The sequence below is a fragment of the Anser anser genome (assembly GCF_964211835.1).
Source record: "Anser anser genome assembly, chromosome: 2".
NCBI classification, from domain to species: domain Eukaryota; kingdom Metazoa; phylum Chordata; class Aves; order Anseriformes; family Anatidae; genus Anser; species Anser anser.
This window is the reverse complement of record NC_139721.1, coordinates 12,498,530-12,524,926: the sequence shown is the minus strand read 5'-3', so window position 1 is coordinate 12,524,926 and position 26,397 is coordinate 12,498,530. Positions and strand designations below refer to the sequence as shown.

The following is a 26,397-nucleotide window of genomic DNA, read 5'->3' as shown; positions in this document are numbered from 1 at the left end:
CCCCGGAGGCCGTTGCCAGGTGACGAGCGGGCTCGGCAACACCCGCCGCGCGGAAACTACATCTCCCAGCACGCCCCGCGGCCGCCGGGCGGGGACTGTTCCATCCCATCCTATCAGAGCGGGGGGGGATCACCCTCCTGTTCCCTATTTCCCCCTATCAACAAAGCGGGGCCGGGCCGTACCATGAGCGCGGCTCCCCCTCCCTCCGCCGTTTGGCGGCCGTTTGGGGGGAGCCCGGAGGATGCCGAGCCGGGAGCTGGGCGGCCGCAGCCAGGGCCCGCTGTGGGCTCGCGGGCCCGGCCCGGCGGCGGGCGGCGGCGGGTAACGGCCGCTGGGGCTGCCGGGGGGGGCTGAGGGGGCTGAGGGGGCTGAGGGGGCTGAGGAGGCGGGGGGCTGAGGAGGCGGGGGGGAGCCGGGGGCAGCGCCGGGGGCAGCTCCCCGGTGGGTCGGGGGGGGGGGGATGGAGTTAAATTAAATTAAGTTAAATTAAATTAAATTAAATTAAGTCGCTCCGAAGGCAGGCAGGAGGCCCGGTGGGTGGGCTGCAGGCGTCCAGGCCTGGTCTGGGCGGCCCCTCTGGTTTCTAAGTTGGGCCTGCCCGGTGAGGGGCCCCCAGAGGGGACCTTTCCCACCTGAAGTCTCCCTGAATCCCTCCTGAAATATCCCCTAACTCTTCCTGAATTTATCCTGAACTGTCCTGAATTCCTCCCGAATCCCTCCTGAATTCTCCCTGAATTATTTCCTGGTTTTCCGACCCGCCTGGGGCATTTGGGTGAGCCAACACCCAGTCCCCCCCCCCAGGTATTAAAACATCAAAACAGGAGAAATAACTTCACTGGACTCCACCTGTCGCTGTATCAGTGTAACGGCGCTGTGAGCAACGCTTCACCTCGGCAATTAGGGATTGGGCAACACTGTAGTTTATAGTGGAAGTGTTCCGCCGGCAGGACCAGGGATCCTTCCCCTGTACTCTGCTCTGGTGAGGCCGCACCTCGAGTGCTGTGTTCAGCTTTGGGCCCCTCAGTACCAGAAGGACATCGAGGCCCTGGAGCGTGCCCAGAGAAGGGCCTGGAGCACAAGTCCTGTGAGGAGCAGCTGAGGGAACTGGGGTGTTTGGTCTGGAGAAGAGGAGGCTCAGGGGAGACCTCATTGCTCTCTGCAACTGCCTGAAAGGAAGGTGTGGGGAGCTGGGGGTCGGCCTCTTCTCACAGGGAACTGGTGATAGGACCAGAGGGAATGGCCTCAAGTTGTGCCAGGGGAGGTTCAGGTTGGAAACGAGGAGACATTTCTTCTCAGAAAGAGCAGTCGGGCATTGGGACGGGTTGCCCAGGGAGGTGGTGGAGTCACCGTCCCTGGGGGTGTTCAAGGAAAGGTTGGACGTGGTGCTTGGGGACATGGTTTAGTGGGTGACATTGGTGGTAGGGGGATGGTTGGACCAGACGATCTCGGAGGTCTTTTCCAACCCTACTGATTCGGTGATTACACCTTATCCTCTGTGTAACCAGAAGTGTGTAGTTGGTCGTGTGATGTTTCAGATCATATCAGTGATACAGAACATCACTATGTACATCACTAAAGTGCTAAATACAAGTACACGGGTGTTGAGGTGCTGGCCTCAGAGACGGGTGTAGATGTGAGGGTTACATGTAATTTATTCCGAAGGCTGAACATCTCTAATGGTGCACCAGTTAAGCATCCTGAAATAGCTTATTTTATTTGAGCTTAAATGCTCAAAATAACTTATTTGGAACCTGTAAATGTCAGAATTGTCCCGAATTTGTTTTTTGTTTGTTTTTATTTTTAACTTCCTTAAATACCAAGGGCAAATTCCCACAAGAGTTTAATTAAAAAGTGTTTGAAATACTGTCCGTCCCAAACCGAAGAGCAGTAAGAATGCTGTTTTTGCATACCTGTGTGGTGTTTGACATGGGAAATGTGAAGTCACACTTTGTATTTTTATGATGCTAAAGATACTAATTTATCACAAGCTGTTAATTTAAATAGCTTATTATCTTTCTAATTTCATTTTTATGGCCCTTCCCCTTTATCCCAGAAAGGAATGGGCATAGCAAGACAAAGTACAATTAGTTTTTATCTCTAGCCTGTGCGATAGCTGCGTGGCCCTCCTGGGGTTCACTCACACTTCGTGCATACACCAGCAGTTGCATGCAGGCATTGGCTTACGTATTCTGCTCTCCTGACAGCAGGTAGATAGCAGGATTTTACACTGCCATGGCCACAGTGTTCTGTAAGGGCCCTGCAGTCCTTAATCCGCCTCCCAAAACAATTGGTTTTCCCAGCATTATCCAAGAAATCCAGGAGCAGCAGGCCTCCCAAATCTTACTGTGCTGCTTCCTGGGAAAAACCATCCATTTCTGGCTCATTCTGCACATGAGGTCCTGTTCTGCATCTGGCTTCATTTTATGCTAGCAGCGTGACGCAGGGAGAGAACGTGAGAAGGCAGTAGCTTTTGCTCTGTAATATCTCTGATGAACAATGATAAAGATGGCTTGCTTTGTGCTTTTGAAGACTCTGGAGAGAAGTGGCCTTAAAACGGATTCCCCTATCCCCCAACCTCTCCACATCTAATCCAAGTGTTGTTTGTTCCTGTTTGTTTGTTTGTTTTTAAGAGTAATTCACAGCTTTTCAGTTTTCTCTAGCTTGTTTCTTTACAGTGACAACAAAGAGGCAGGCTCCTTGCTGGGCACTGGGCTGTGTTTTCAGATAGTTTGGTAGCTGGTACACCAGCATACAAGTTACTGTTACTCAATAATATAAATGAAAATCAGTGAACTCGGGTCCACATAAAAGGACCATGGATGGTGAATTTCCCCCTGCCTGCTTTCTTTAACATCTCCTGACTATAACTACCTTCCAACTACCTTCCAACTTCCTTTATTTAGTGTATTTTTAATATTAGAAATACATGTTTTTCATGGAAGATTTCTCATAGAACACCAGGAATGATCAGAATTCTAAAACCATAACCTAGGAATCTTTAAATTCTAGGTCGTGGAAAAATGCATGTCTATAAAAACAATTCTAAACAAGGTTGTTTTGCTTGCTTTCTTCACAGAGTTATAGTAAATATAACTCACAGTGCCCCAGGAGCTCCTTCAAAGACGATACGGTTTCTGAATGTGGCGTTTGACAGTTCTGGAGATTCCCTCCTTGCCGGAGACCACCAAGGCAATATATATGTTTTTGACCTGAAAGGAAACAGGTAAGAATATTTATATCAAGATATTGTAATTATCCTGCTGTCTGTAACATTCAGGGACATGGAACCTGCCTGCCACTGTGCCACAGGTCTGGTTTTAACCTCAGGTTTCTGTGGCTGTGGAGATGGATGGAGGTTTGCTCAGAGCTGAAGCTGCCAGCCAGTGTCTGATGTAGGTTTCCTGTGTCCTATTTTATTAGCGTAGCTGTTCCAAAAAGATAAGAGGGTTGTAATTGTAAACCGAACAAACAGCAGTTTCACAGACCTTCAGTGATTAAAGACTACCAATGAAGTTGTTCTGTGACCAGTACTGATCAATTAGTAATATGAGCCATGAATTACAACGAATTAGTCCAGGTATCGTCATTTTGCAGAAGTACATTAATGTCTTTTCAGTTTTACACTACTAAATTGTACAGTATCAGCACTGATTGTTGTATTTGTTATAAGTAGATATGATTTATTTGCTCCCTTCCTTTGAGTTAATTTATTTCTTGGTGAAATATGTTGAAGCTGTTTAAGCCATTACTTCACTTGACATAATGACCCCAAGTTTGCTAACACAATGAGGCCGTGTATTTTTAAATAGGTTCAACCTTGTTCAGCGAACAATGCAGGCGTGCACTGCTTTGGCATTTAATCTTCGCAGAAAGACAGAATTCCTGGTGGCTTTGGCAGACTATTCTATTAAGTGCTTTGATACGGGTAAGGCAAAATTTAAAGGTTTATTATCCGGATAGTTATGAAAGCCTTTATAATTTTAGTTTCAATCTCAATTTTTTGTAAATTGATTGAAGTCTTTTATGCATCTCATGCCTTGTGTTCTTACCACCACCCCCAAGAAAACAAAAAAAACACAAGTTGAGACCTGTGAGGCCTGTATGGGTTATGGTCCCGGGGGTAAATAAACCCTTCACTTTGTCAGAGCTTCTTGTTCCCACTGAGTCACACAGGCATTTGTTTAGCTGAAGGCTGGCACAGGATCACAATTATATATTTTACCTTTTTAATGCAAATCTATGTATGTTTCGTTGTTTGTTTTTTTTTTAGAACAAGGTATTCTATATAAAATCAAAGCAAAATCAGTCAACAATATGTTAGTTTGCAACTGAACCAGTTGTAAACTATGTTTACAGTAAAATCTGTAAACAAAGTAAGCTTATATACTAAAAGAATTGTCAGTTGTATTGAGAACGCCAGCAGATCTGTATCGTTATTCAAAAGCAATATCTAAAATTAACTTTGCAGGCTAGCTGTGTGCCTCTGACTTGATTGGAAGTTGAATGGTGAAGGGCATTGACAATTCATTCTTCCTCACTTAACCTGTCAAAATTGTAACTGCAATGTCTCATATCGTCTGGACTTAAGTCTTTTTAAAAAGCCATAGGAGTCACTTACCTGCGATTTGGGCGGTTCGAGGCTGATATTATTAGTGCAGTTTTTAAAGTAACAATGTTTCCCAAAATAAAAGAAGAGTAGGAGATAAGGTCTGAAATCCTCCTGGCTTTTCCTTTCAACCACAGTAAGTTTTTGTTTTCGGATGCACTTAGAGAAATATTGCTAATTATCCCACGGTCCTGCATGTTTTTATGGCTCTGTTTCCAGATACCAAATCATACCGAAGAACGTTTTAAAATGTAAGTGATCTTCACGTAAGTCAGCGTTGGGTGAGCTACCCTTAGAGGTGTGTTAGATAATAGTCGGTGGGCCCCATCCCCTACCTCAGAAGCCCTTCTCTGCAATCCCATGTCATCCTCCCGTGTGACAACAGCTTTGAACACTCAACTCTCCGTAAGCCCAGCAGCAAGTTTGGCTGTTAGGCTTTGCGAGCTGCGTTCCAGCCGTTTCCCACCCTCGATGTCGTAGCAGTCGGTCAGCTGGAAGCGCCCCGCGGGCGGTCAGGCAGACTGCCCCGCGTACGTAGTCTGATTGCCACAACTGCAGTTCAGTTGCTGAGGAAGGATTAGTGGTCACGCAGTCACCAGTGGGAGACAATGTAGTCAGAGAGCTATTTCCTCGGCGTGCAGAGCACAGCAGAAAAATGTTTTGGACTCTAAAAGAGTTAATGAGGTGTTGCTTTCTGACTGTACTTTTCTATAGGCATTGCCCATTGTCATTAAACCTTTTTTCCTTGCACCTGTAAATAGCTGCGTAATCATTCACACGGATCGTCCACAAGTCAAAACAAGTGGAGAACTCTTAACTAGAGCGTTCAGCCTTCTGAATATTCAACTTCTAGATCCTTCTGCCGGTGTTCACATCAGATAATCTGCCCACAAGGCATGCTGAATTTACCTGATCTTAACGCTCATGATTTCTTATGGTTGATTCTTAGGCTAAATTAAACAAGCCTGTGCAGGTTGGATTTCTGTGCGGAGCTGAGAATAATTTATGAAATCTGTTACTTAAACCTGTTATTTAGAGATGAAGAGGTTATGTTTCTCTGTGGTATAATAATAATCTGAAGACTGATATATTTGTTTCTTGTTTGGTGGATTGTGATGGTAAAATGGTCGTACACCTGGTGTGATTAAAAGTCCCTTTCACAGCATAGTGCTGGCAATGAAGCGTGTAATAGTCATTGCTCTTGGAATGACTTTCATATTCTTTATTTTCCCATCAACTCCCCCAGAAACCAAGGAGCTAGTTAGCTGGATGAGAGGACATGATTCTTCAGTGTCTTCCATCTCGGTCAATGGCTCAGGCAGGTATGCCATCACTACCTCCACTGATACAGCGCAGCTCTGGGACTTGGACACCTTTCAAAGGAAAAGAAAGCTGAACGTTCGTCATTCTGTGGGTATACAGAAGGTGAGTAAAGAACAACTGCTAAAGGGCAAGCAAGCATACCTCAGCAGGAGTAATACCACATGCTAAAATCACAGTACGTGAAAATAGAGGGCAAGATGTGTGAGGAGCACTGAAGTAAGTCCCTTGGTTTGTTCAGCCCAGAGCAGAGCAGGCCGAGGGGAGGCCTCATGGCGGCCTGCAGCTCCCTCACGAGGGGAGCAGAGGGGCAGGCGCTGAGCTCTGCTCTCTGGGGACAGCGACAGGACCCGAGGGAACGGCATGGAGCTGGGACGGGGGAGGGTCAGGCTGGGGGTTAGGGAAAGGTTCTGCACCCAGAGGGTGGTCGGGCACTGGGACAGGCTCCCCAGGGCAGTGGTCGTGGCACCGAGCCTGCCGGAGTTCAAGAAGTGTTTGGACATTGCTCTCAGACACAGGGTCTGATTTTGGGTCATCCTGTGTGGAGCCAGGAGTTGGACTCAATGACCCCCATCGGTCCCTTCCAAGTCAGGATATTCTATGACTGTGATACTTTTAAAAATTCAGCAGAATCTTTCCTGCGTTCCTTGGGTGTATCTCCCTGACTGTTGGCCAGTCACATCACCCAGACCAGTGGGTGGTCAGCAGTTGCAGAGATCTGCTGGGAATGTGAAAGGAACCGATGACCTTCGGAGATCAGTTCCAACCTGAATGAATTTGTGATTCTAAGGGTGTTGTTCAAAAAACAGTTTTGGGATGGTGATGGTAACTTAGTCACCACCACCTACCCCATTCAGTTGCTTATTCCAAAGCTTCTCTTCCTCCTGTGCGCACGAAGCACTGAATGTAGGAGCAAACAAGCTGAGAAGTAACTCAGCAAAAAGAAATTGCTGCATTTTAGCTTAGTGGTTTCTTTGGTTTGGTTCGCTGTGCACCAATACTGGAACAACACAGGGGAGGAGAAAGAGTAGGTTTGTGTCAGGGAGTGGTTTAAATAGGTCTACCATGGTGTTATGCCTCTTTAAATAGGTCTGCTTGCGCCACCAAACGTCAGACTTGGGCATTTGTACTACAGAAAGCACCACTGCAGTGCCTGAGCAGTGCTTGCACACGTGCTGCCCTACAGTGAATAGTCGTACACGTACCACTTCAAACCGAAGTTCTCATCAGACTGGTCACTGAACAGCTGTGCTGATTTTGTAGAGAATGAGGATCCTCATCTGGGTGCTTTCACCCTGTACTAGGTCAGGCAGGAATTTTGTCAGCCTGAAATAGTCACCTGGCAATTACTGGAGGAGATCGTGTATACGTTTTTAGTTTCTGTATTAAAGCTGCTCTTTAGTGCACATCGCTAAAATAATTATCAAGTCTTCTCTCCAAAGAAGGCTGCATTTCTTTAGTCTACAAGATCTTTATTATGGCAGCCTTTCAATGTGTAAAGGGGGCTTACAAGAAGGACGGAGAGAGACTTATTACAAGGGCATGTAGTGATAGAACAAAGGATAGGGGTTTTAAACTGAAAGAGGATAGGTTTAGATTAGATATCAGGAAGAAATTCCTCACTCAGAGGGCGGTGAGGCCCTGGCACAGGCTGCCCAGAGAAGCTGTGGGTGCCCCATCCCTGGAGGTGTTCAAGGCCAGGCTGGATGGGGCTTTGGGCAACCTGGGCTGGTGGGAGGTGTCCCTGCCCAGGGCAGGGGGTTGGAACTGGGTGGTCTTTAAGGTCCCTTCCAACCCAAACCATTCTGTGATTTTTCTGCTGCTCATCTTTCTTTGTCTAGGCTACATGCAGGGGCTTCTCGCTGGTGAATGACTTTTGGAATTTGGTAGGATCAGGATGTTACAATGCAGAAACAAACTTTTAAATCCAAACAATAGTGACTGCAGTTGAGTGAATAAATCACTGTTTGGGAAGCAGGAGCCTGCAATTTTGGTTTGGCTCTACAATTCCTGATAGGACTTCATGCAAGTAATCCATCTTATCTGGATTTCATTTTGGTGTCTTTAGAATAGAGATAATGCTGTTTACTCCTATGCCATGATTCCAGATATACAGATAAGTGCTTTATTAAAGATCAGATTTATTTTTAGACACAGCCATGACGCTCATTGTCCAAAGTTGGACTCCTGCTTGCTAGTTAATTTCACACCAGTCTGTAGAGTTCTTTGGGGTACCCTTTTATTTAAGCCCAGATTGCACTCCAAAACACACCTTCTGTTCATTTGGTATGGGACAAAGCAAAGTTAATATGACAGGCTGAGTTGCACGCTGTAAGAATGGCAGGTGGAAAAAAAGACAAATGAGGAAGAAGAGCTAAAGAAAAAACATCTGTAATGACCATTTTCAAAGCGTTGCTGCTCATTCAGCAGCTGTGTGTGACCAGCTTGTGGTATTTTTCTAGGACAAAGCAGAAAACGAGGAACTGCTCATTACTCCAACTTGCCAGAACTTAAATAGCAACTTTAAACCCTTCCTAGGGCTTCGTTTACTGTTGGAAGGAGCAACAGACTTTTTTTGATAATAGGAAGTAAGAAAAGGTGGAAATCATGTTGCTTAACTTCATCCATCTGCACAATAGGCATTTACTCTCATTTCATTGTCTAGGCTTCCTCAGTCCCTGAGGGAGAAGGGGCAGCTCGGTCTGTCTGAACAGAAATTACTGTGGTAGGTGAAATGACGTTTTCCTCACAGGTAACTTCTGCTCACTGTCAAGTGACTGAATTGGGCTGAACATCCAACTTTCAGCCACTGACATTCAGCAACATGAATCCTGTCCCATTTATCCAGATTTCAAGGCCCAGAGGAACAATTTGGACCAAAACTCTGAATTTCTTGGCACTGACTGTAAATGTCAGCTAGTGAACCCTTCAGGTAGTCAGTCCCTCAATGAACAAATAGCCAAAAACACTTGGAATTTAACCTTCAAAGTCATAGCTGTAGGGAGTTAGCTGAAGCTGTGTGTGCTGCTGCTAAAGCAGAACCTCTGTTTAGGCTAGTAGTTTGTCATTCAGCAAGAATGTATCTGATGACATCCCAACATGTAAAAAAAATCCATTTTTTTATCAAAAGGAATTGCACATAAACAATACACCCGTTCAGAATAATAAAAAAATATATTTACAAGCTTTTTGATTTTATTTGCTTTCATGGCAAACTCTGCATTTCGTAGTTGCAGAATACACTGCTAAACTTTCTACAATATTTATAACATTTAATAATTGTATGTAAAATTAAGGGGCTTAGGTCTGAAGGTTAGTGCTTCACACAATACATTTGCAAGCTGTTGAAAGCTGAAGTTAGTTTGTAGAAGATGCAGCAAGCTCTTCAAAACCCTCCAGTGCTCAGTGAGCAGTTCTGGCTCCTCACTCCCATCCTTTGCTGCTGCTGGGTGCATTTTCCCAGTACCTGTGTTATACCCTCTCTGGCATTCATCAGAACCCTCCATAAGACAGTCACAAAAATAACCCAGGTAAAGATTTCTGTCATTTTGGTGAGTTAAACTGGCTTAGCAAAAGGTACAACAAGTTCTGACCCAGTGCAAGGGAGAGCATGGCAGACTTGTCTGTTACAGGAGAAAGGATCCCACTGTGGGATCAAAGCCTTGCATTGCAGCTGCATTACACAGTTACCAAAATATCCATACTGTCATGGATTTTTTTGCTCTGTTCTGTTCTGCCATTCACTTTGATCCAATGTAAAAGGTAATTCCTTGACAATGTCATTCCATTTTTTTCTTTTTCATATTCTTTCAGGTTTTTTTTCTTCCATTGAGTAACACCATCCTCAGCTGTTTCAGAGATAATTCTGTTTTTGCATGGGAATTTGATACTCTGCACTGTAAATACCAGTTGCCAACTGCAGTAGAAGGTTCTACATTCCTTTACAAGAGCTTTGCAGTTACCAGGTAAATTGCTATTTTAAACATTCTAAAGACAAACTACAAAACCTGTAATATTAAAACCGCTTTTCTTTTCTTATTTGTCATGTTTTATGGAAGCATTGAGCTATATGCTATGATAAGCTTTTGAAATCTGCTACAACTGACGCTTGCAGCAAGGGTCAATAGCGGTTTTTATTATAGTCCCATAGTAGTTGAAATAAAGTAATTTAATTTAATGACCACTAAAATAAGGTTCATCTATTACAAAAGCAATTTTATTATTTAGGAGCTATTTTGTTCTTTCAGGAGAGTATGACAGGAATAATGATAGATTCCCAAGTGATTTGAGGGCATAGAAAGAAATGTATGATCTCTGTAGCTAATACTAGCTTAAATTATAGTATTCTGATGAATACTGAGAAACTTTGCCTCCTCTGTGATCCAGAGATGGCCGGATTTTTGTAGCTGGTGGAAAATCAAATCATCTTCACTTATGGTGTTTAGAATCAAAGCAGCTGATAAAAATAATCCAGATGCCTACAAAAGTACGAGCTGTTCGCCATCTGGAATTCCTCCCGGACAGTTTTGATGGGGGCTCCAATCAGGTCAGTTTTAATAAATAAATAAAACTTGAGGGGGGATGTTTGGTTACTCAAGGCAACACAAGTACTTTAAGGGCTTTTTGGGGACAGTGGGGAGATGGGCCCATACCATACAAGAGGAAAGCTACAGTGCTGAATGTTTGTTCAATTGCTCTTACAGTTTAATGGAATGTCAGTCCTTAATTTAGTATTCCTCTTTGGTTTACATTGACAGCATTACTGATGAATCCTTTTAACTTATAGGTCCTTGGAGTATTAAGTCAAGATAATATTATGAGATTTATCAATATAGAAACATGCAAACTGCTTTTTGCCATTGGGAGTCATGAAGAGGGAATTAGCACAGCAGCGATTAGCCCCAATGGACGGTATATTGCATCAGTAATGGAAAATGGTAGTGTCAATTTATACAGTGTCCAAGCTTTGACTCAGGAAGCAAATAAGGTACGGTACATGTCTCATAACTGCAGTAAATCCTATTAAAGGTGACACTTGTCCGCGTAACTTTTGTATCAGCAGTAGTTTGCTGATGTATCATTGGCTTAGAAGTGTGGCAGTGTCATATTTAACACTACAAATACAGAAAAAGTGGCTTGTTGGGTTCCCTTCATTGTTATTCGAGCCTGTCAGGTAATGTGGTGTTTTCAAAGTGCATCATTGTGTTTCTGGTTTTGGGAGGAGGGGGAGATGGCATTTCTTTCTACAGTGATTTATATGGACCGATTTTACTTTGTAATGACATTTGGGGGGAGATGGAAACAGCACAATTGTGCCGCTTCTGTTCCATTTCCTACCAGGAAGAGTTTTGCAGCTAATGCTCTCTTAAACTGCAGGCATGAATGGTCTTTTTGTTACTGTGATTTTGTTCTTCTTGCTGTGTTATTGGATACCAGCATCCATCATTATGGCACAATCATACTCCTAATCCTTCCTAAATAACAAACATTCTAAATACCAGTTCTTATTTTATTAAAGTAATTTATTAATGGGAGTCAGGTTTCTAAATCCAGAATTCCATATATCTTTAATCACCACGTCTTTGAAGTAAACAGTAACCAGCTTTGGATAATGAAGGAGTTGGAGCTGAGGAAGGATGTGTAAAGATGTCACACATGCATTCCATTTGCACTTTTGCTGCCGGGTTGACATGAACTGGGATATCCACTTTGTTCCTTGCTTTCCCAATCTCCAAAATTGAATTAATGCCTACCTGACACTGATGATTAATTTAAGTTTGTAAAGGTCTCTTGTGTTCCTTCTAACAGGTGCTATAGAAATGCAAAGTATCTTAGTAACATTGAGAAACATACTAAAATAAATAAGCAGAATGCTACGTGGTACACATTTATACTATCCCAATTGTATCTTAGTGTTTATTAAACAAGGAAATAACATGATGTTTGATTTGACGTTTGGAAGCTACATAAACGTTCTCACAGTACTTCTTGCTAGTTTATTACTAGCAGCTTAATTCTCTGGCATACATGTTCAGGAGTATTCAGACCATATATATTTGTTTCTGTTATAAATGTGGCTCTCTTCTTCATGGTATGGCCATCAAGCTCAAGGATATAGCATATAAAATAGTTAACATTAAATTATAGTGTGATTTATTCGGTCTTACAAAATGTTAACCAAGTTATTTTCGCTTAATATTAGCCTCCACCACCCCAGTTCAAAGTAGTGGAGGATTGGCCCAAGTGCAAGTCAGAGGCAAATAAGCTGACGATGAAAGTGACTTCAGGAAGGTCAGAGCGGCCTTGGAAATCCAAAGGAAACAAAATTCAAACCAGACTGCTGAAAGTGCAAGCAAACACATCACTTGAAAATAAAGAGGTAGGAGGAAATTGCAAATGTTTTGTTCTCCAGTCTGCAGCATTCTAATTTCATTGCAAAAAGAAAAAAAAAAAGCCATTTACTTTAGAGAATAAGTTCAAGCACTGATTCACTTGGACATTTGAGCAGAGTTAAGGGAGCTTTACAGTATTTCTGCTCGCTGTTCAGCCTGTATTATGTGACACAGCCAGAGCTACCATTCCTCCAGTCAGGTTTGGGTACCTCTGAAGTTGTTCAAGCAACTTGTGACACATTTGCTTATTTGGCAGATCTGATCTGCTTCCCTGCTAGCAAACTGCACTTCTAAGGTGTCTGCCTGGAAGCTGTTTCATTCTTTGGAATTGGTCAGATGATGCGTTATCGGTACATTTGTTTCCCTTCCCTCATCATTGTGCTGCCTTCTCTTCATGTCTTTATCTTGAGTCTTAGATATATATATATATATAGTCATATCTGCAAATATATATATATATATATACACACACACATATAGATATTTTCTCCTGTGACATTCATCAGAACATAATCCATTTCTTATGTAAATATTCTTTGGTTGACCATATCCATCATTTATTTATATATAGTTTAGTCAGTCAGGGTCTGTCTGCTTTTGCTGGAAATCAATGTCAGCTGTTTGATTTCAGCAGGAGATGAATGATCTTCATTGTTGAAATACCTGGGATAAAGTAGCTGTACACATTATAGTTTTTCTTTAATGTTATGCTAAGAGCTTCATTATTTAGCTACTGTGCAAGGAAAGAGGTAAAGAACAAGAAATCCTTAGATTTATCATTGATTCCCTGTTTTGTAGAATGAATTGCCAGGTGGATTAAACAAGAAACGTCTACAGGCTTTGTTGAAAGGATACGGCGAATATCCAGCAAAATACAGGTATGTTTGTGTGCATGTTCATGCTTGCACTAAATCAATTTGCGTGTGTTTACTGGCCTATGAAAGAGAAGCTGCTTGACTAAGTCTCCATTTTAATTACAGGATGTTTGTTTGGCGTTCCTTATTACAACTTCCTGAAAACCACTTAGCATTCAGTAGCCTAATAGATAAGGGTACCCACAGTGCGTTTGTGAATATTCAGAATGAGTATCCGATCAAAAGCAGGAAACTGCTGAGAGTTTTACAGAGGTAAAATGTATATTTATATCTACTTAAATATTACAGCTTTATATTTTCATACATTGATCTGAAGTGTATGCAGTAGCTGGAATCAGCTTGAAGGAAAAGTCTAAAATGAAATAGTGCCCTGATGCATTTTTGTTTTTATAACCGGTATAATCCTGCATCTAGTTTGAATTTCACATGATAGCATGATACATGATAGTATGATAGTTCTAAAAAGCATTTGTTTGGTTTGGGACCAATGTTTTCTACACCTTTTCTTGCCTTTATATGCAGGACCTTATCAGCTCTAGCTCACTGGTCTGCTATCTTTGGTGAGACGCCTTATATTCCTTTGCTAGCATTCCCATTTGTAAAATTATTCCAGAACAACCAGCTGATCTGCTTTGAAGTTGTTGCTACAGTAGTAGGTAGGTAAGCAACGATTTTCAGAAGTCAAATATGATGCAACATGTTTAAGCTTTCCCATGCAAAAGAGTTTTTCCTGATGAAATGAAGTGCTTTCCTAAGATGTCACCAGACTCTCTTTTAAAGGTGTTGCCAGGAATTAATATGTAGCGCTGCACGTTTAAAACCAAAACCTGTTTTTAAATCAAAACAAGATATTAGACTTCCTTTTGCAGTATTTGTAGCAAAACCAAGCAGTTTTACAGCATTTGTAAAGTCTAATCATGAAAAATGAATGTATCTTGCATAATTGCATCATATTTAATAACTAAAATCTGTATCTGAGACATGGGAAAAGTAGTCAAGCCCACCCCAATCAAAGGGGAATGATCTCTTTTAAAGTTTTACTGTGTTTAGCTGTCCTAAACACGTGGTACCTCAAAATTAGACATTTGGCTGAAAGCTCTCTATGGCTGTCATCTGAAAAAACATACTAAATTAAAGTGCACTACACTTAAATTAGTTGTTGCAGCTGCTTCTAAATCTACAGAAGATAAGTACTGCCAAGCATCCATACACACTTTGCAAACACATGCTGTTAGTGAATAAGTACCCAAGTTTACCAAAATTATTCTTAGTATGTTAAAAATTACTTGATCCAGGCTGTAGCTTGATGAGACAGAAAAACTGGCTTAAGTATTCCCATCTGCCCCCAACCACCTAGCCACACAGCACACAGACTCGTTTCGTTTTATCTTTGAGCCAGATTAGTTTCCCAAGCTGGTTCACAGCGTGCTGACACACTCATGCCAGTGCAGCTGGAGGAGCAGCGTACTGTGGAAATGGTGTAGGAATAAATGGTAGGAGAGATAGGAATGCCTTAAATAGACTTCGCTTAAAACTTCCTCTTAAATTCACAGACATTATAAACAAAGCTTAAAGTTGTCAAGAGTCTTCCTCTCTGGATTACAATGGATTGTGTTTTGTTTTGTTTCTTCTTTAGTTAATTTTTGTCAGCACTGGTTTGAGTATTTTCCCAATCCTCCAGTTAATGTCCTTAGTATGATGGAAAATATTTTAGCACATCATGACAAAGAACTACTTCAGCATTTTATAAAATACAACGTGACCTCACAGGTAACATTCTAGCCTACATTTGTATATGAAATGTCATTGCAGTGAATGATAGATAGTGCACTAGTGTTTTATTTTGACATAATTCTTTTATTGAAGGAGTTTTCATTAAATAATAGTGAATGATATAGGAGTATAAAGAATATATCATTGCTTTCCTGCAACTTTTCTTTTTTGCATAGTCATAAATCTCATGTATATGCTATTGTAGTTCTTAGAGATCTTCCCTTTCAAGTGTACAGTGCTTGAAAATCTACTGGCCAAATTATAAATGTATTTTTACTTTCTTTTTTTTTTTATTTATTTCAACGTAGGTGTGATGAATGAATTTTGTAAGTAAGGCAAAACCATAATTATACATGTTTATCATTAAGGATGATTTTAGCTTCACAAAGCTAAACACATCCAGGGAATTAAGAAAATTATGTATATTTACCCCATATTCATTTTGAATATTTATAGTGGGGAATAAAGTGTATCTTCAAATATTCTGGTTTAGTTCCTGTTTCTTTCATAAATAATTAGACTCGTGGTATAAGGCAAGAAAATTTTATATTATTTCTGTGAAAGAAATAGCAAAATTCTACTAATGGATTGTTTTTTCAATTTTCCCAAATGATGTAGGTTTATGCCTGGCCTCTTCTAGAAACCCTGTTCTCTGAGGTTCTAACAAGAGAAGAATGGCTCAAAGTCTTTGATAATATCTTCTCTAACCATCCTTCATACTTCCTAATGATTGTTGTTGCCTATATTGTATGTTCCAGAGCTCCATTGCTTCACTGTAATCAAAGACAGGATTTTGAGGTAAACGTTTTTTTTGAAGTCAGTCACCTGAAGGTGTAGCTACAGAGAAGTGTGAAACACCATTATCTGTTGTTACGGAGTTTTGAAGGAGGTGTTTCAGTTCCATATTAATGTATTATTACATTTCTGAGCAACGTCATCTGGTACCTGACAAATGTACGTAAATGAATAAAACATTGAGCAATTTCCTGCAGTTTCATGCAACAAGATCTCTAGAAACTTCCATAACCTTTCTAATGCCACTAAAGTTATTTAGTAAATGGCAATGGTTCATCAACCACAAAATAATTCTGCCTTTTATTTGGAGTTCTAATATTGATTTCTGTGTGTGGAGACAAAAGACAGTAATTCTGTCATGTTGTTTCATTATTTTGCTTTCAGATTTATGAAGTCAGGCAATATTATTTGATGTTCTCTGATGCTAAGCTAAAATGTTTTCTTATGTTTAGCTTTACAAGGGAGGAGGAGGATTTTTTTACATGAAAACATCTCTGTAGACAAAGGATTCCACCTTGAAAATGTGCTTGTGAGCAATTTGACAAGTATCAGACAACATTATTGCTACATTATTTCAATAACTAACTGAAAGACTTTCTTGGTGAAGATCTTTGATGGGAAGAACAGTCATGCTAGAAGAGGAACTTCTGTGGTTCATGTTTAAACACTAAAAGTTGAGTGAGGTCTATCCAGTGGTAGGAGTGTCTTTTTGAGCAGTTTACGCTCTTACATCACACTTAGGTTCCTAAATCTCTTCACAACTGTCGTTGGAAGGAAAGGAAAAGAACCCAAGTATACTTCTAGAAATTGAAGACGTTTGGGCCAAGTCACTTGAGCCCATGATACTTTACTAATCAGTAGGGCCAACTTAATCACTTTTTTAATCAACGTTTGGGACATAGAGCTTGCTAATTTACCTAATTATTCCTACATAAGTATATTAAAAACTTGCTTAATCTTTTGTAGAATGTAAATGGAAACATGTCTCTTACAGTATTTCTTTCATCATCGTAACAACCTGGACATTAACGTTGTGATTAAAGAAGCTTATCATTTTATGGAGGCTACACCACCAGATATCCATCCACAACGTGTGCTTGATGACTTCGTACCACTTACAAAAGGACAGTACCCTGTATTTAATAAATATCCCAAGTTCATTGTGGATTATCAAACTCAGGAATGGGAGAGGATCAGACAGGATGAAATTGAATACTTAAGAGAGAGGTATTTAATGGGAAAGTTGAAGACGGTGTCAAAGTGGGAGGGACAGGTGGACGCAATTCCCTTTTTCTGTTATGTTGCGTATGCTTTATGCTTGAGAATAGAGAAGCAATACGTATAAAAAAAATGGGGAAGATAACTTTAACATTCAAATAGTTACTTGGCTTGACGCGTTTTTTAAGTTAAATTTGTGGTCTAAATACTGGGCTGCCAGTCCTCAAAGTTGAAAGCTTAGAAGTCAGAACCTAAACTTTTGTTCATGTTGTCACGTCCAACTTTTTGTGAAGGGCCAGGAATTCCGAGCTTGCAGTTGAAATCAGTGGGAACCATGATTTCGAGAGACATTTAGAAACCATTTTTTGTTAAGAATGTGGAGATGTCTGCATTTGTCTGAAATGCCCTGTTGTCTGTAAAAGTCAGCACTGTAGCTCTTTCTCATCTGTCTCTCATCTTTCTCACTCTTCTGTAGTACATAAAGGGGATGTCATAGTCTCATGAATCACATTTCAGTTATTGATTTCAAAGTAATCAAGTAATTTCTTGGTACTTGTCGTGATATAAGAACAGATGATCTCCTTCCATTTAGACAGTTAATGCATGAGTTAGAAGCTAAAGCACAGGAACGGAAGGCAGAAGATGAAGCTTGGTATCGAAAGCAGGAATTGCTTCGAGAAGCTGAAGAACAAAGGCGAAAAATGCTTCTGGAAGAAGAAAAGAAGCTGGCAGAACAGAGGCAAAGGTATTACAATATAAGAAACATTAGGGCCCTGGCTACAGTATCCTGCTATTACATTTTTAACCATGAGTAAAGGAGAAGTGGCCACTAATTTGTATAAATTGAAATGTGGGAAAGCAGTGTGGTCTGGTGGGTCAGATTTTGGTGTGGGAATGAAGAGATCTGGGTTGTATTACTGCCATGCTCAAGGGAATACAGCAGATCAGAGGCCAAGACACTTCATATTTTTGTCTCAGCTCCCAGTCTTTTCTCTGGTCTCTTCAGATTGCGAATGCTCTTGGGCAGCCAATTGCTCTTTGTCTGCACACTGAGACTTCAGGCCGTGGGCAGACTTAAACTGCAAATACAAGAGTCATTTACAGTCTCAGAGTACTGATGCTATACTGTACACGTTCTTGTATTTCCAGTGGATTTAGAAAAATGAAGGCTTTATTTTTCAGTTGCTGAGTAAAGAGTTGAGATAGTACCAAAGTCATTCCGTAGTTCATACGTTTTGCGACTGTGAAGGTTTGAGAATTTCAATGTCTCCACAGGTTTTTAGATCAACTAAAAGTGATACTTGGCTTGAACTTCTGTAACCTACAAAGTAGGCTTTTATTTAAAAAGTGAGCAGTGGGATTTTCTTTGCCAAGTAATTCTTGCGTTTGTGGTTTTGTTCCTTGAAAGAGTTTGATATTTTGCAAATAAACATAGGACTAATTTTGTGCTGAAAGAGGTACCAGGACACTGGCAATTATTCTAAGGAATAGTTTCCAGCTCTGGATCATTACAATACTAAACTAGTGCTTATTAACGTACAACAGAAACAGAGCACAGGGCTTCAAAGCTTAATTGGGAGAGATTGCCATTAGAGGATGTCTGTGTGTCTCTGAATTTAATTTCGTCTTGTAAATGAAAACTGGGCAGTTGACAAGAATGAAAGCAACTTCCCTAAGCTTTACAAGTTAGAGATTAGCTCCTAGTAACTGATGGGTGACCGTGGTGCAAGCTTGTGCTCTTTGTTACTGACCTTTTATAAAAGGTCATAAAAGTTCCCATGTTTCTTTTTATTTTGTCTTTGAAGACTAGCTGCTGTGAAAAGAGAACTGAAAGTAAAGGAACTACAATTTCTAGATGCTTCAAGAAGGCGTTTTCTGAAATACCAGCAAGATCAGCGCCAAATGGAACTGAAACGTCTTGATGATGAAATTGCTAGAAAAGCTGAGTATTGCTCAAGCAATTCTTTTCTCGAAGGTTTATTCGGAAAAATAACCAAGAAAAAATGTAGAACTAAATTTTCAGTTCATATACTGTGATTTGTGAGTCCAAAAGTGTATTTAGCATGAGGTGATAAATGCATAATTTAGGGCAATTCTAGCTGGCAAAACTCCTGGGAAAAGCCAGATTTATCTGTATACCAACAGTGCTGAAAAATGTAATGAGCTCCTTAAAGGACTAGTCAATTAACAGTCGTCTGTGGGCTGTATTCAGGCTGCAAATTAACTCTGCCATTGATTGAGAGTCTCTGAAACCGCCTTTGGCCAAGCCTGGCTCTGCTCCTGCAGGGTTACTAGCTCAGGCACGACATCATGCAGACGCAGAGTGGAGCACGAGCTTTAGAACCTCATGGGCATGAACCGAGTCTTTGCAGAGCCATTCCTTGCAGCTCAGCACCACACTTTGCTGACTCAGGGAACTGTCAGTTTCTTTTTTGCAGCTCAACACAGGTGGCCACTTTCATATCTCTACTGTCCTCCACAGGATTTAGAGAGCTTTTATTCACTTTGGAGCTGCATCTTACAGATTATTAGCACTAGATCAAGCCTGACATTTCCCTAATGTGTGACTGGATGCAAAACTATTCCTGTGCCTCTTTGCCTCTTCTCTCCCTTGCCCTGTACTTTTGATCTTCAGTATTTTCCATTGTTCGTCATATAACAGAAAGTTAACTAGAACTTAGAAGTAGAATGCTGCTTCTGGTTTTGGACATTTTTCTTGATATTATTTTTTAAATGGAGAAGATTTTTTTCCTTTGCACTGTTTTCATGTGTTTATCTTCTCCTGAAGGCATCCATAAGAGAACAAGAAACAGCTGCTACCGTTCAAGATGTAGAAGTACGACAGATGGAACTTGAATCACAGAGACAGCTTTTTGAACAGGTAACTGTTATGGAACTGTACAGATGTTTATATTTAATAGTACTTCCTATGCAGTTCTCAGATTTGGTTGTATTCATTCAACCAGACAATATGAGGAAAAATTGAGATGATTTGTTTTCCCTTTTTTAATACCCTTTTTAGAATAAACCCTATGATAATAAAAGCAGTAGTAGTACTCACTGTTATCCATTTTTCTGGGAGAAAATGCCTGTATCCTCCCCATTTTATTTTTCTTCTGAGCAGAGGCATCATTCGGTTGATGCAGGCTTTATCTGTATACTCAGCTGGCTGAGAGAAGCGAGAAACATGTAAATAAGAAAAAAAGTCTATAACAATATGTTCCTCATCCCCAAAACTCCCACCTTTTCATCTGTGGTATCCAGATATATCTCTGTTTTCTGAAGGGAACAGTGTGACAGATTGATGTAGTGGATGAAAGAATGTCTCATTGCCAGCAACATCATTAAGCAAAAAGGAGTGGATGGTTTGTGGGGAAGGTGCAATTCCTTTCTCAAATGCCATACATTGTAATCCAAAAAGATCATTATTTAGTATTAAAGGTTTTTATTTTGTATACTTATTTTTTTGTATTAAGTATTTGTTCAAACGCAAAGTTAAATGTGAGTTAATAAAAATGGTTGACAAGGCTGCCAGTCAAAGACTTAGTAATGTGTGTTTGACTTCTTAAAGCTTTTGGCCATGGACTTTTTATAATTCGTGCCGACCATAACTGGGCTAAATTTCTTTTAGCATTTATTTGTTAAATACACCGCCAGCTGTACTGTGGCTACAAAACACAAACCGGGGTAGGATCACTGGTGTTCCAGTACATGAAAAGTCAGCTGTTTAAGGGGAATTAATTCTACAGTGACCATCCTCTTTAGGCTAGAAAGGTACTAATTATTTAACTAACCAAGGATATATGCCCATAAGAGCCTGTACAGGCAGGTTTTCACTGCCCATGCCCTGAACTGTTTTACTGCTGTCAGCAAGGGTCTATATTCAATCTTTGAAGGCCCGTTGAGAGGCAGTGTATGTTAACTGTGCTTCAGTACCCTGCTGACGCAGCTCAACGGATTCCAGCAGGTCTGGGAGGGGATTGTGCCTTCTTCAGAAAACTGTAGATGCGCCCCGATGAATGTGAAGAAAAGTTGTTAAGAGTTAAAATTATCTTTCTAGACCTAATGCTGATTTGTACTATTTTGACAAATCATCTCTGCATTCAATCTGCAGATGTGTTTATTTTAAGTCCCTGTGCTATGAAGCATGATTTATATTTGTGAAGCATTCTGAGGTTTTGGCTAAGATATGCCATGAAAATGGAGAATATTTTCATGATTAATCTAATTGATTTATGTTGGAATTCTGCTTTCATGCTCCATTGTAATCCATGGAATGGAATTACATCAGTATAAACCTGGGAGATCACTGTGCTGACTCAGGCTTAGCATAATTCCGAGTGGGTAAAACAGCAGGGAGTATCACTTTCTTGAACAGTTATGGTAGGTTATGATACGCAGTGGGATGAGATGTGTGGATATATTCAAATACTAGTTTAATGAAGTTTTAATAAATGTTAAAGAGAGAATTACCAAAGTGGTAATTTTGTAAAAGTAGCTTAGCAACAATAATTTATGTTGGTGTGTTTGGCAGCATCTTATCAAAGATCAAGAGAGCTCCACACAGGAAATGAAAGAAGACATAGATGCCAGTCGAAGAAAGGCAGATCTCGAAGATCACGTTGTTCAACGATTGGTGGAAACAGATCGAGAAGAAAAACAGAAAGCTCAGATGGTAAGATGATTGGATTTTAACATGAATTTGGGAAAGTTAGTGTGTTAACTAGTACAAGTGGTACTAGTTAATAGCATTTTAATTGCAATTAGCTAGTATGAGTAAATGTGAAAATATTTTGAAGAAAATCTAGTTTCTAGTTACCTGTATTAATAGATCATGATGGCATGCTAAAAGTTTGGACATTTTCAAAAATCTGACTGAAGTGTCCAAGCAGCTATATAATACTGAAATTCTCTGGGACTGCCATGAGTATTAATTTTCCTTCACTTTCCAGAACTTAAAAGGAATAGAAGACTCAAAAGTGCTCTTCAGAGTAAGTTCCTCCTGTTAAGGAACATGTTTTGTTTGTAACCATAATAAAACAAAAGTAAGCCACAAAGCAACTTTCAGTTGATAGTACTTGGCAGGAAATTCGGCTGTAGAAGCTGTCTTCCTGATCACAGTAATGAATGTGTATGGCTTGGCATTAGGAATTGTTCAGATTTTCAAGCTCAGAACTTGTAACTGCACAGTTGGAAAAATAGTTGCAGCTAACCCACTACCCATATGCTTGGCATCTGCATTTATATTTTGTCTAGAAATAAACATATGGGTCTGAATTTTTGTAAACAGCCTTCAATTTTTGGAAGCAGATGGATGTGGGTGGAAGTATTGGCATTCAGGTATCGCTCTTATGTTAAGAGCACCTGGAAATGATATGTAATCCATGGTAGGAAAGCAAAATCCCCAAAATTGTGGAGTGAGCTTATGTCTCATTTAAAAGGCCCCGGGGGAGAGAAAGAATATCAAGGGTGTAAAAGAAGCAGAAAACAATCCTGTCAGATGTGACAGCTTGCTGTAATGAATGGGGGAGTGGCACTGCAGGTGCAGTCTCCTACTAGGGACATCTAACAGCAATGCTGCAGGACACACGAGTTTGACAGCAAAAGATCTTTCTTTGTCTGTACGTAAGGCTGTGTACTTGAAATAAAGTAAGTGGATTCCTGGTAAGAAAGATGTTTTGTTTAGGTAGCTGAAGAAAATTTAGCCAAAGCAGAGCAGAAATGCATTGAGGTCGACTGGAGGTTGCAGGCATTGCACAAATTAAGGCATGACGATCAGGACCGTGAGAAGCGTTATGAAGAGATAGCCAAGCTCCTTCACGACAACAGGGTGAAAGAAGCCGAACTGCTGAAGGCCATGAGGGAGGCAGAAGAAAAAAAGGTATTTGCGTTATTTCTTTTCCTAAGGGGGACTAGCACAAATGTAACTGTCTTTTGCCCGTAACATAGTATGGCATAAAACTGAAAAATATTGAATAAGAACTGTTTTGAATAAGAACAGTTTCAACCAGAAGTTTCTGGAAGCACTAGAGCAAATTAATGAGGATATTTTAGGTTTAGGAAAGCATATTCCTAATTGTGTAAGTTTCTCTCATTTTTTTTCTCTAACTCAAGACTCTTAACCTTTCGTCAGGTGTTTGAAGGAGAAAATTTTCAAAAAGGAAGCATTCAGTCGGTGTAATAACATACCTTTTGATTTAAGGATGAAGTGTAGTCTGTAATAACCCAGATCGTTTTGCTTGTTGCCTTTTCCCTGTAATACATCTGCTGAAGATGCACTTAAATATCTCTGTTGCACAGTGGGAAGAAGTTATACAGAAAAAAGCACAACTGGAGGAAGAGCAGAAGGCTGCTGCTGCTGCACATGAACACAGGAAGCAGTTTTTAGAAGACAAAATGAACGGTGCGTTAGATTTGGCTGAAAAGCTGCAAAGAGAGGATGGCTTTTTCGGTGAGTTTAGAGAAAATGCAGTTCTCCTGGGTATCAGTCGTGAAGGCCTGGACTCATCAACTGAATACAAACAAAGTATCTAACGTTAGAGATAAAGTTCTTTATATAAGCACTCTTTGGCAGTATTCTTTCATGTAACTGATATGTAAGGCCAGCCTTGGAAAGGAACTTCAGTTTGATATCCATCAGATGCAGCAACATAAATGATCCATTGAATTACTTGACTCCTGTGTATAGGTGCGATTCTGTTTCCCAGCAGTTCCCTCATGCACCCCCAAAACTGAGGATACTTTTTCTCCCAGTACATTATTTTGTATTGTTTGTTGGGAGGGCAGATAAACAGAAAACGTAGGATAGTTTACACCGATTTTTCATCAGATTGGAAACCTCAGCCTGTAATTTTCTGTTTGCCTAGAGGATACCTGCTGCTTGGGCTGCCTGTGATAGAGGCAGAGATATTTTTCATATGGGTGAAAACAGTTTCACCAAAGGTTATATGGGAGTTTGTCATCAAGCATTTGTATCTTTCAGACTGTCCCACTGACATCAGTCTTGCCTCCAACCTGATCAGTACTGTTCCAGCCTAACTGTAATTCCAATCACATGATGAGCTGGCAGAATTAAGTTCCCCAGCTGTTTTCATACAGTTAAAGGACACAAGATGGAGTACAAACTCTCATTTTCTCTCCTTTCCTTTGTTCCCATAATGTCGTCTTCATGCTAACATATTTCTTTCTTTCACAAGGTAGGATTTTCCAAATCCCTGTGATTTCATAAACGGTGTCCTCTTGTAGGCTGCCATCAGAAGGGACACTTTTCCTCCTTCTTCCTGTGCCAGACACATGTTCCCATACCCTCTTGCGTCAGGTCTGTTATTCCTAGGCTACACGACAGGCTAGAACGGCTTGCTTATTCGACTGCACGTTAGTCCTTACTTTCCAGGACTAGAACGTCAGTCACATCTGATCTAACTTTGCACCACAGAGTGTTGAGCTGCAGAGCCAGCACAGAGGCAGTGCTGTGACCAGGAGCTAAGGAAAGGATGGGAACGGCATTTTTGGTAGGAGCACAGGCTTATGTCAGCTTAAACCAATCATAAACTCTCATCCCTTAGAAATCCTCTGTCAAATAACCTAAAGAAAAGCAAACTCACTACCAACAAGTGACTTTGCCAAGTGTTTGTTCACAGAGGGGGGAAAAAAAAAGGTTTTTGTGTCCTTCCAGGACTGGCCACTACATCCTTCTGAAATGCTGCATTTGGGTGGCTTTGCAGATATTTATCTTATTCTTCCATCTCCTCACACACACACAAGATTAGCGATTAGTGTTAAGACTGGATGATTAGTATTGCTCTCGGCAAAGTTTTTCTGACTTTGCCGTAATTTGCCTGATGGTTTTAATATTGAGTAATTTGCAACCGTAAGTTATTAAAATGGGTGTCTCCTTCTAAAACTGCAAGTACAAGTCGACATATTCCCCATGAACTTAGTGGCCCATTTGTTAGAAGATTAATTATATAGGAAGAAACAGCATATGTGCAACTGTCATTAGTTAAAATGAAGTGCAGTGATGCATGCCTTTGACCCGTAGACTGAAAATGTTGACTTCAGATTCTGAGGAAATTCTACTTGGCATTAGTAGGACTGAGTTCCTTCCAGTTTTGCTTCCTGCAGAAAAACTGTTTCACCTCAAGCAAGAAAAATTCACTAGGAATTTAAACACTTAGAGTTTACAAAGACACCTTCTCTCCATTTCCCACAGAGAGGCTGCGCGATTTAAAGGCTGGTCGTACAGGGAGAGGGGTAGAATTCCAGCAGGTGCCAAAGTCTGGAAATGTGTGTTTGAATGATTTGTCTGCATCAGAGTCATCATCATACAGTAAGTTTCTAAGTTACAGCCCTCCTTTCCCTCACGTTTAGCTTTATATGCATTACTGGAACACCTAGATGGGTGATAGAGCCATTATTAGTCACGTAGATGTTTAGTGGACAGTAGACTAGTTTATTGTTGTATTCTACTTCACACCTTAAAAAAAAAAAATCACTACCAGGAATAGCACAGGTAGGAAGTGCCTGAGGTGTGTCACGTTATGAGACTAGTCATTTTAAACGTCAGCCTAGTTTAGTCCCATTCTGACCCGATAATTTTACCTACGCTTTTTCTGTCTTCATATTTGTGTGATTTTGGGGATGTTGGGCATGTGTAGAACTGTCTTTCCTGAAAATCCTACTGAGAGTTATAGTCAAGAAGTAGTCTTCAGTAATTTCCTGAGGGCTGTCCTCGTCAATGAAAGCACACACTTGTATCTTAGCTATAAAACTCTGCGTGCAAGAGGAAACATGTTTCTTTGGACCTGCCATAGCACCCCATCAACATCTGACCTTTTTGTAACAAAACTTAGTTTGCCCTGGTACCACTCTCGAAGAAAACTGTTCCTTGCTTTTGCAGGCTGTAGGGCTGTCTCAAATACAACGATATTCAGTAATAAAATGTAGTGTTTCTCTACAGGAGTTACCTCTTTTCCAATAAACATTCATGTTATTTACGGAAAACAGTTGCAATATTAATTCTGAGTTTCTTGCATTTAAGTGTCTTCAGTTAGAAGACAAGAACTGGCATGCCAAGAGCGGGAACTGATGGCGGAAGTCAGACAGCTCAGACAAAAGCTTACTGCACAGGCTCGAATTAGACATCCTCCAACTCATCTCTCATCTACAAAGTGGACAACTTGAGATGATGTGCTCTGGACCTCAGCTGTACTTTCAAATTATCAATCATTGAAACCCTAACTATGTGTAATGTGATTAAAGACTGATCATAGATTGTTTATTTTAAAGGCCTTTGGAAATATTTTTATATCTAGCTAGAAAAATGTGCAGTGTTTGTAACCTCGTTATTTTCTCAGTAATTATAATACTATTTTTACTTGTAAAATAAACTCACTTTTTACCATTGTTATTACACTTA

General features: G+C 40.5%; 1 protein-coding gene across 6 annotated transcripts; it reads left to right on the top strand.

The window, feature by feature from the left end:
• The first annotated feature begins 121 nt into the window (after positions 1–121).
• TBC1D31 (TBC1 domain family member 31) lies at positions 122–26,397 on the top strand. 6 transcript variants are annotated; one of them, XM_083823810.1, is made up of 23 exons: positions 131–321; positions 3,077–3,223; positions 3,810–3,925; positions 5,853–6,031; positions 9,740–9,891; positions 10,313–10,472; positions 10,713–10,913; positions 12,129–12,305; positions 13,117–13,196; positions 13,281–13,445; positions 13,716–13,849; positions 14,830–14,963; positions 15,585–15,764; positions 16,756–16,988; positions 17,572–17,724; positions 18,785–18,920; positions 19,768–19,860; positions 21,514–21,654; positions 21,932–21,970; positions 22,666–22,860; positions 23,280–23,430; positions 25,192–25,308; positions 26,020–26,397. In XM_083823810.1, the coding sequence occupies exons 1-23, from the start codon at positions 242–244 to the stop codon at positions 26,160–26,162; spliced, it is 3,306 nt and encodes a 1,101-aa protein (XP_083679936.1). In that variant the 5' UTR covers positions 131–241; the 3' UTR covers positions 26,163–26,397. The 6 variants fall into 6 exon arrangements, 4 of the variants coding, with proteins under 4 accessions (XP_083679936.1, XP_083679937.1, XP_083679938.1 ...); XM_083823811.1 differs by having other exon boundaries at positions 135–321; positions 13,299–13,445; XR_014579556.1 differs by lacking the exon at positions 21,932–21,970 and having other exon boundaries at positions 122–321; positions 22,670–22,860.

Bases quoted from the DNA above. Each gene is read 5' to 3' on its own strand.
- TBC1D31 (XM_083823810.1), top strand. From the start codon at position 242: ATGCCGAGCCGGGAGCTGGGCGGCCGCAGCCAGGGCCCGCTGTGGGCT. The intron at 10,914-12,128 runs GTACGGTACATG...GCTTAATATTAG, and splicing joins TGACTCAGGAAGCAAATAAG to CCTCCACCACCCCAGTTCAA. The intron at 22,861-23,279 runs GTATTTGCGTTA...TCTGTTGCACAG, and splicing joins GGGAGGCAGAAGAAAAAAAG to TGGGAAGAAGTTATACAGAA.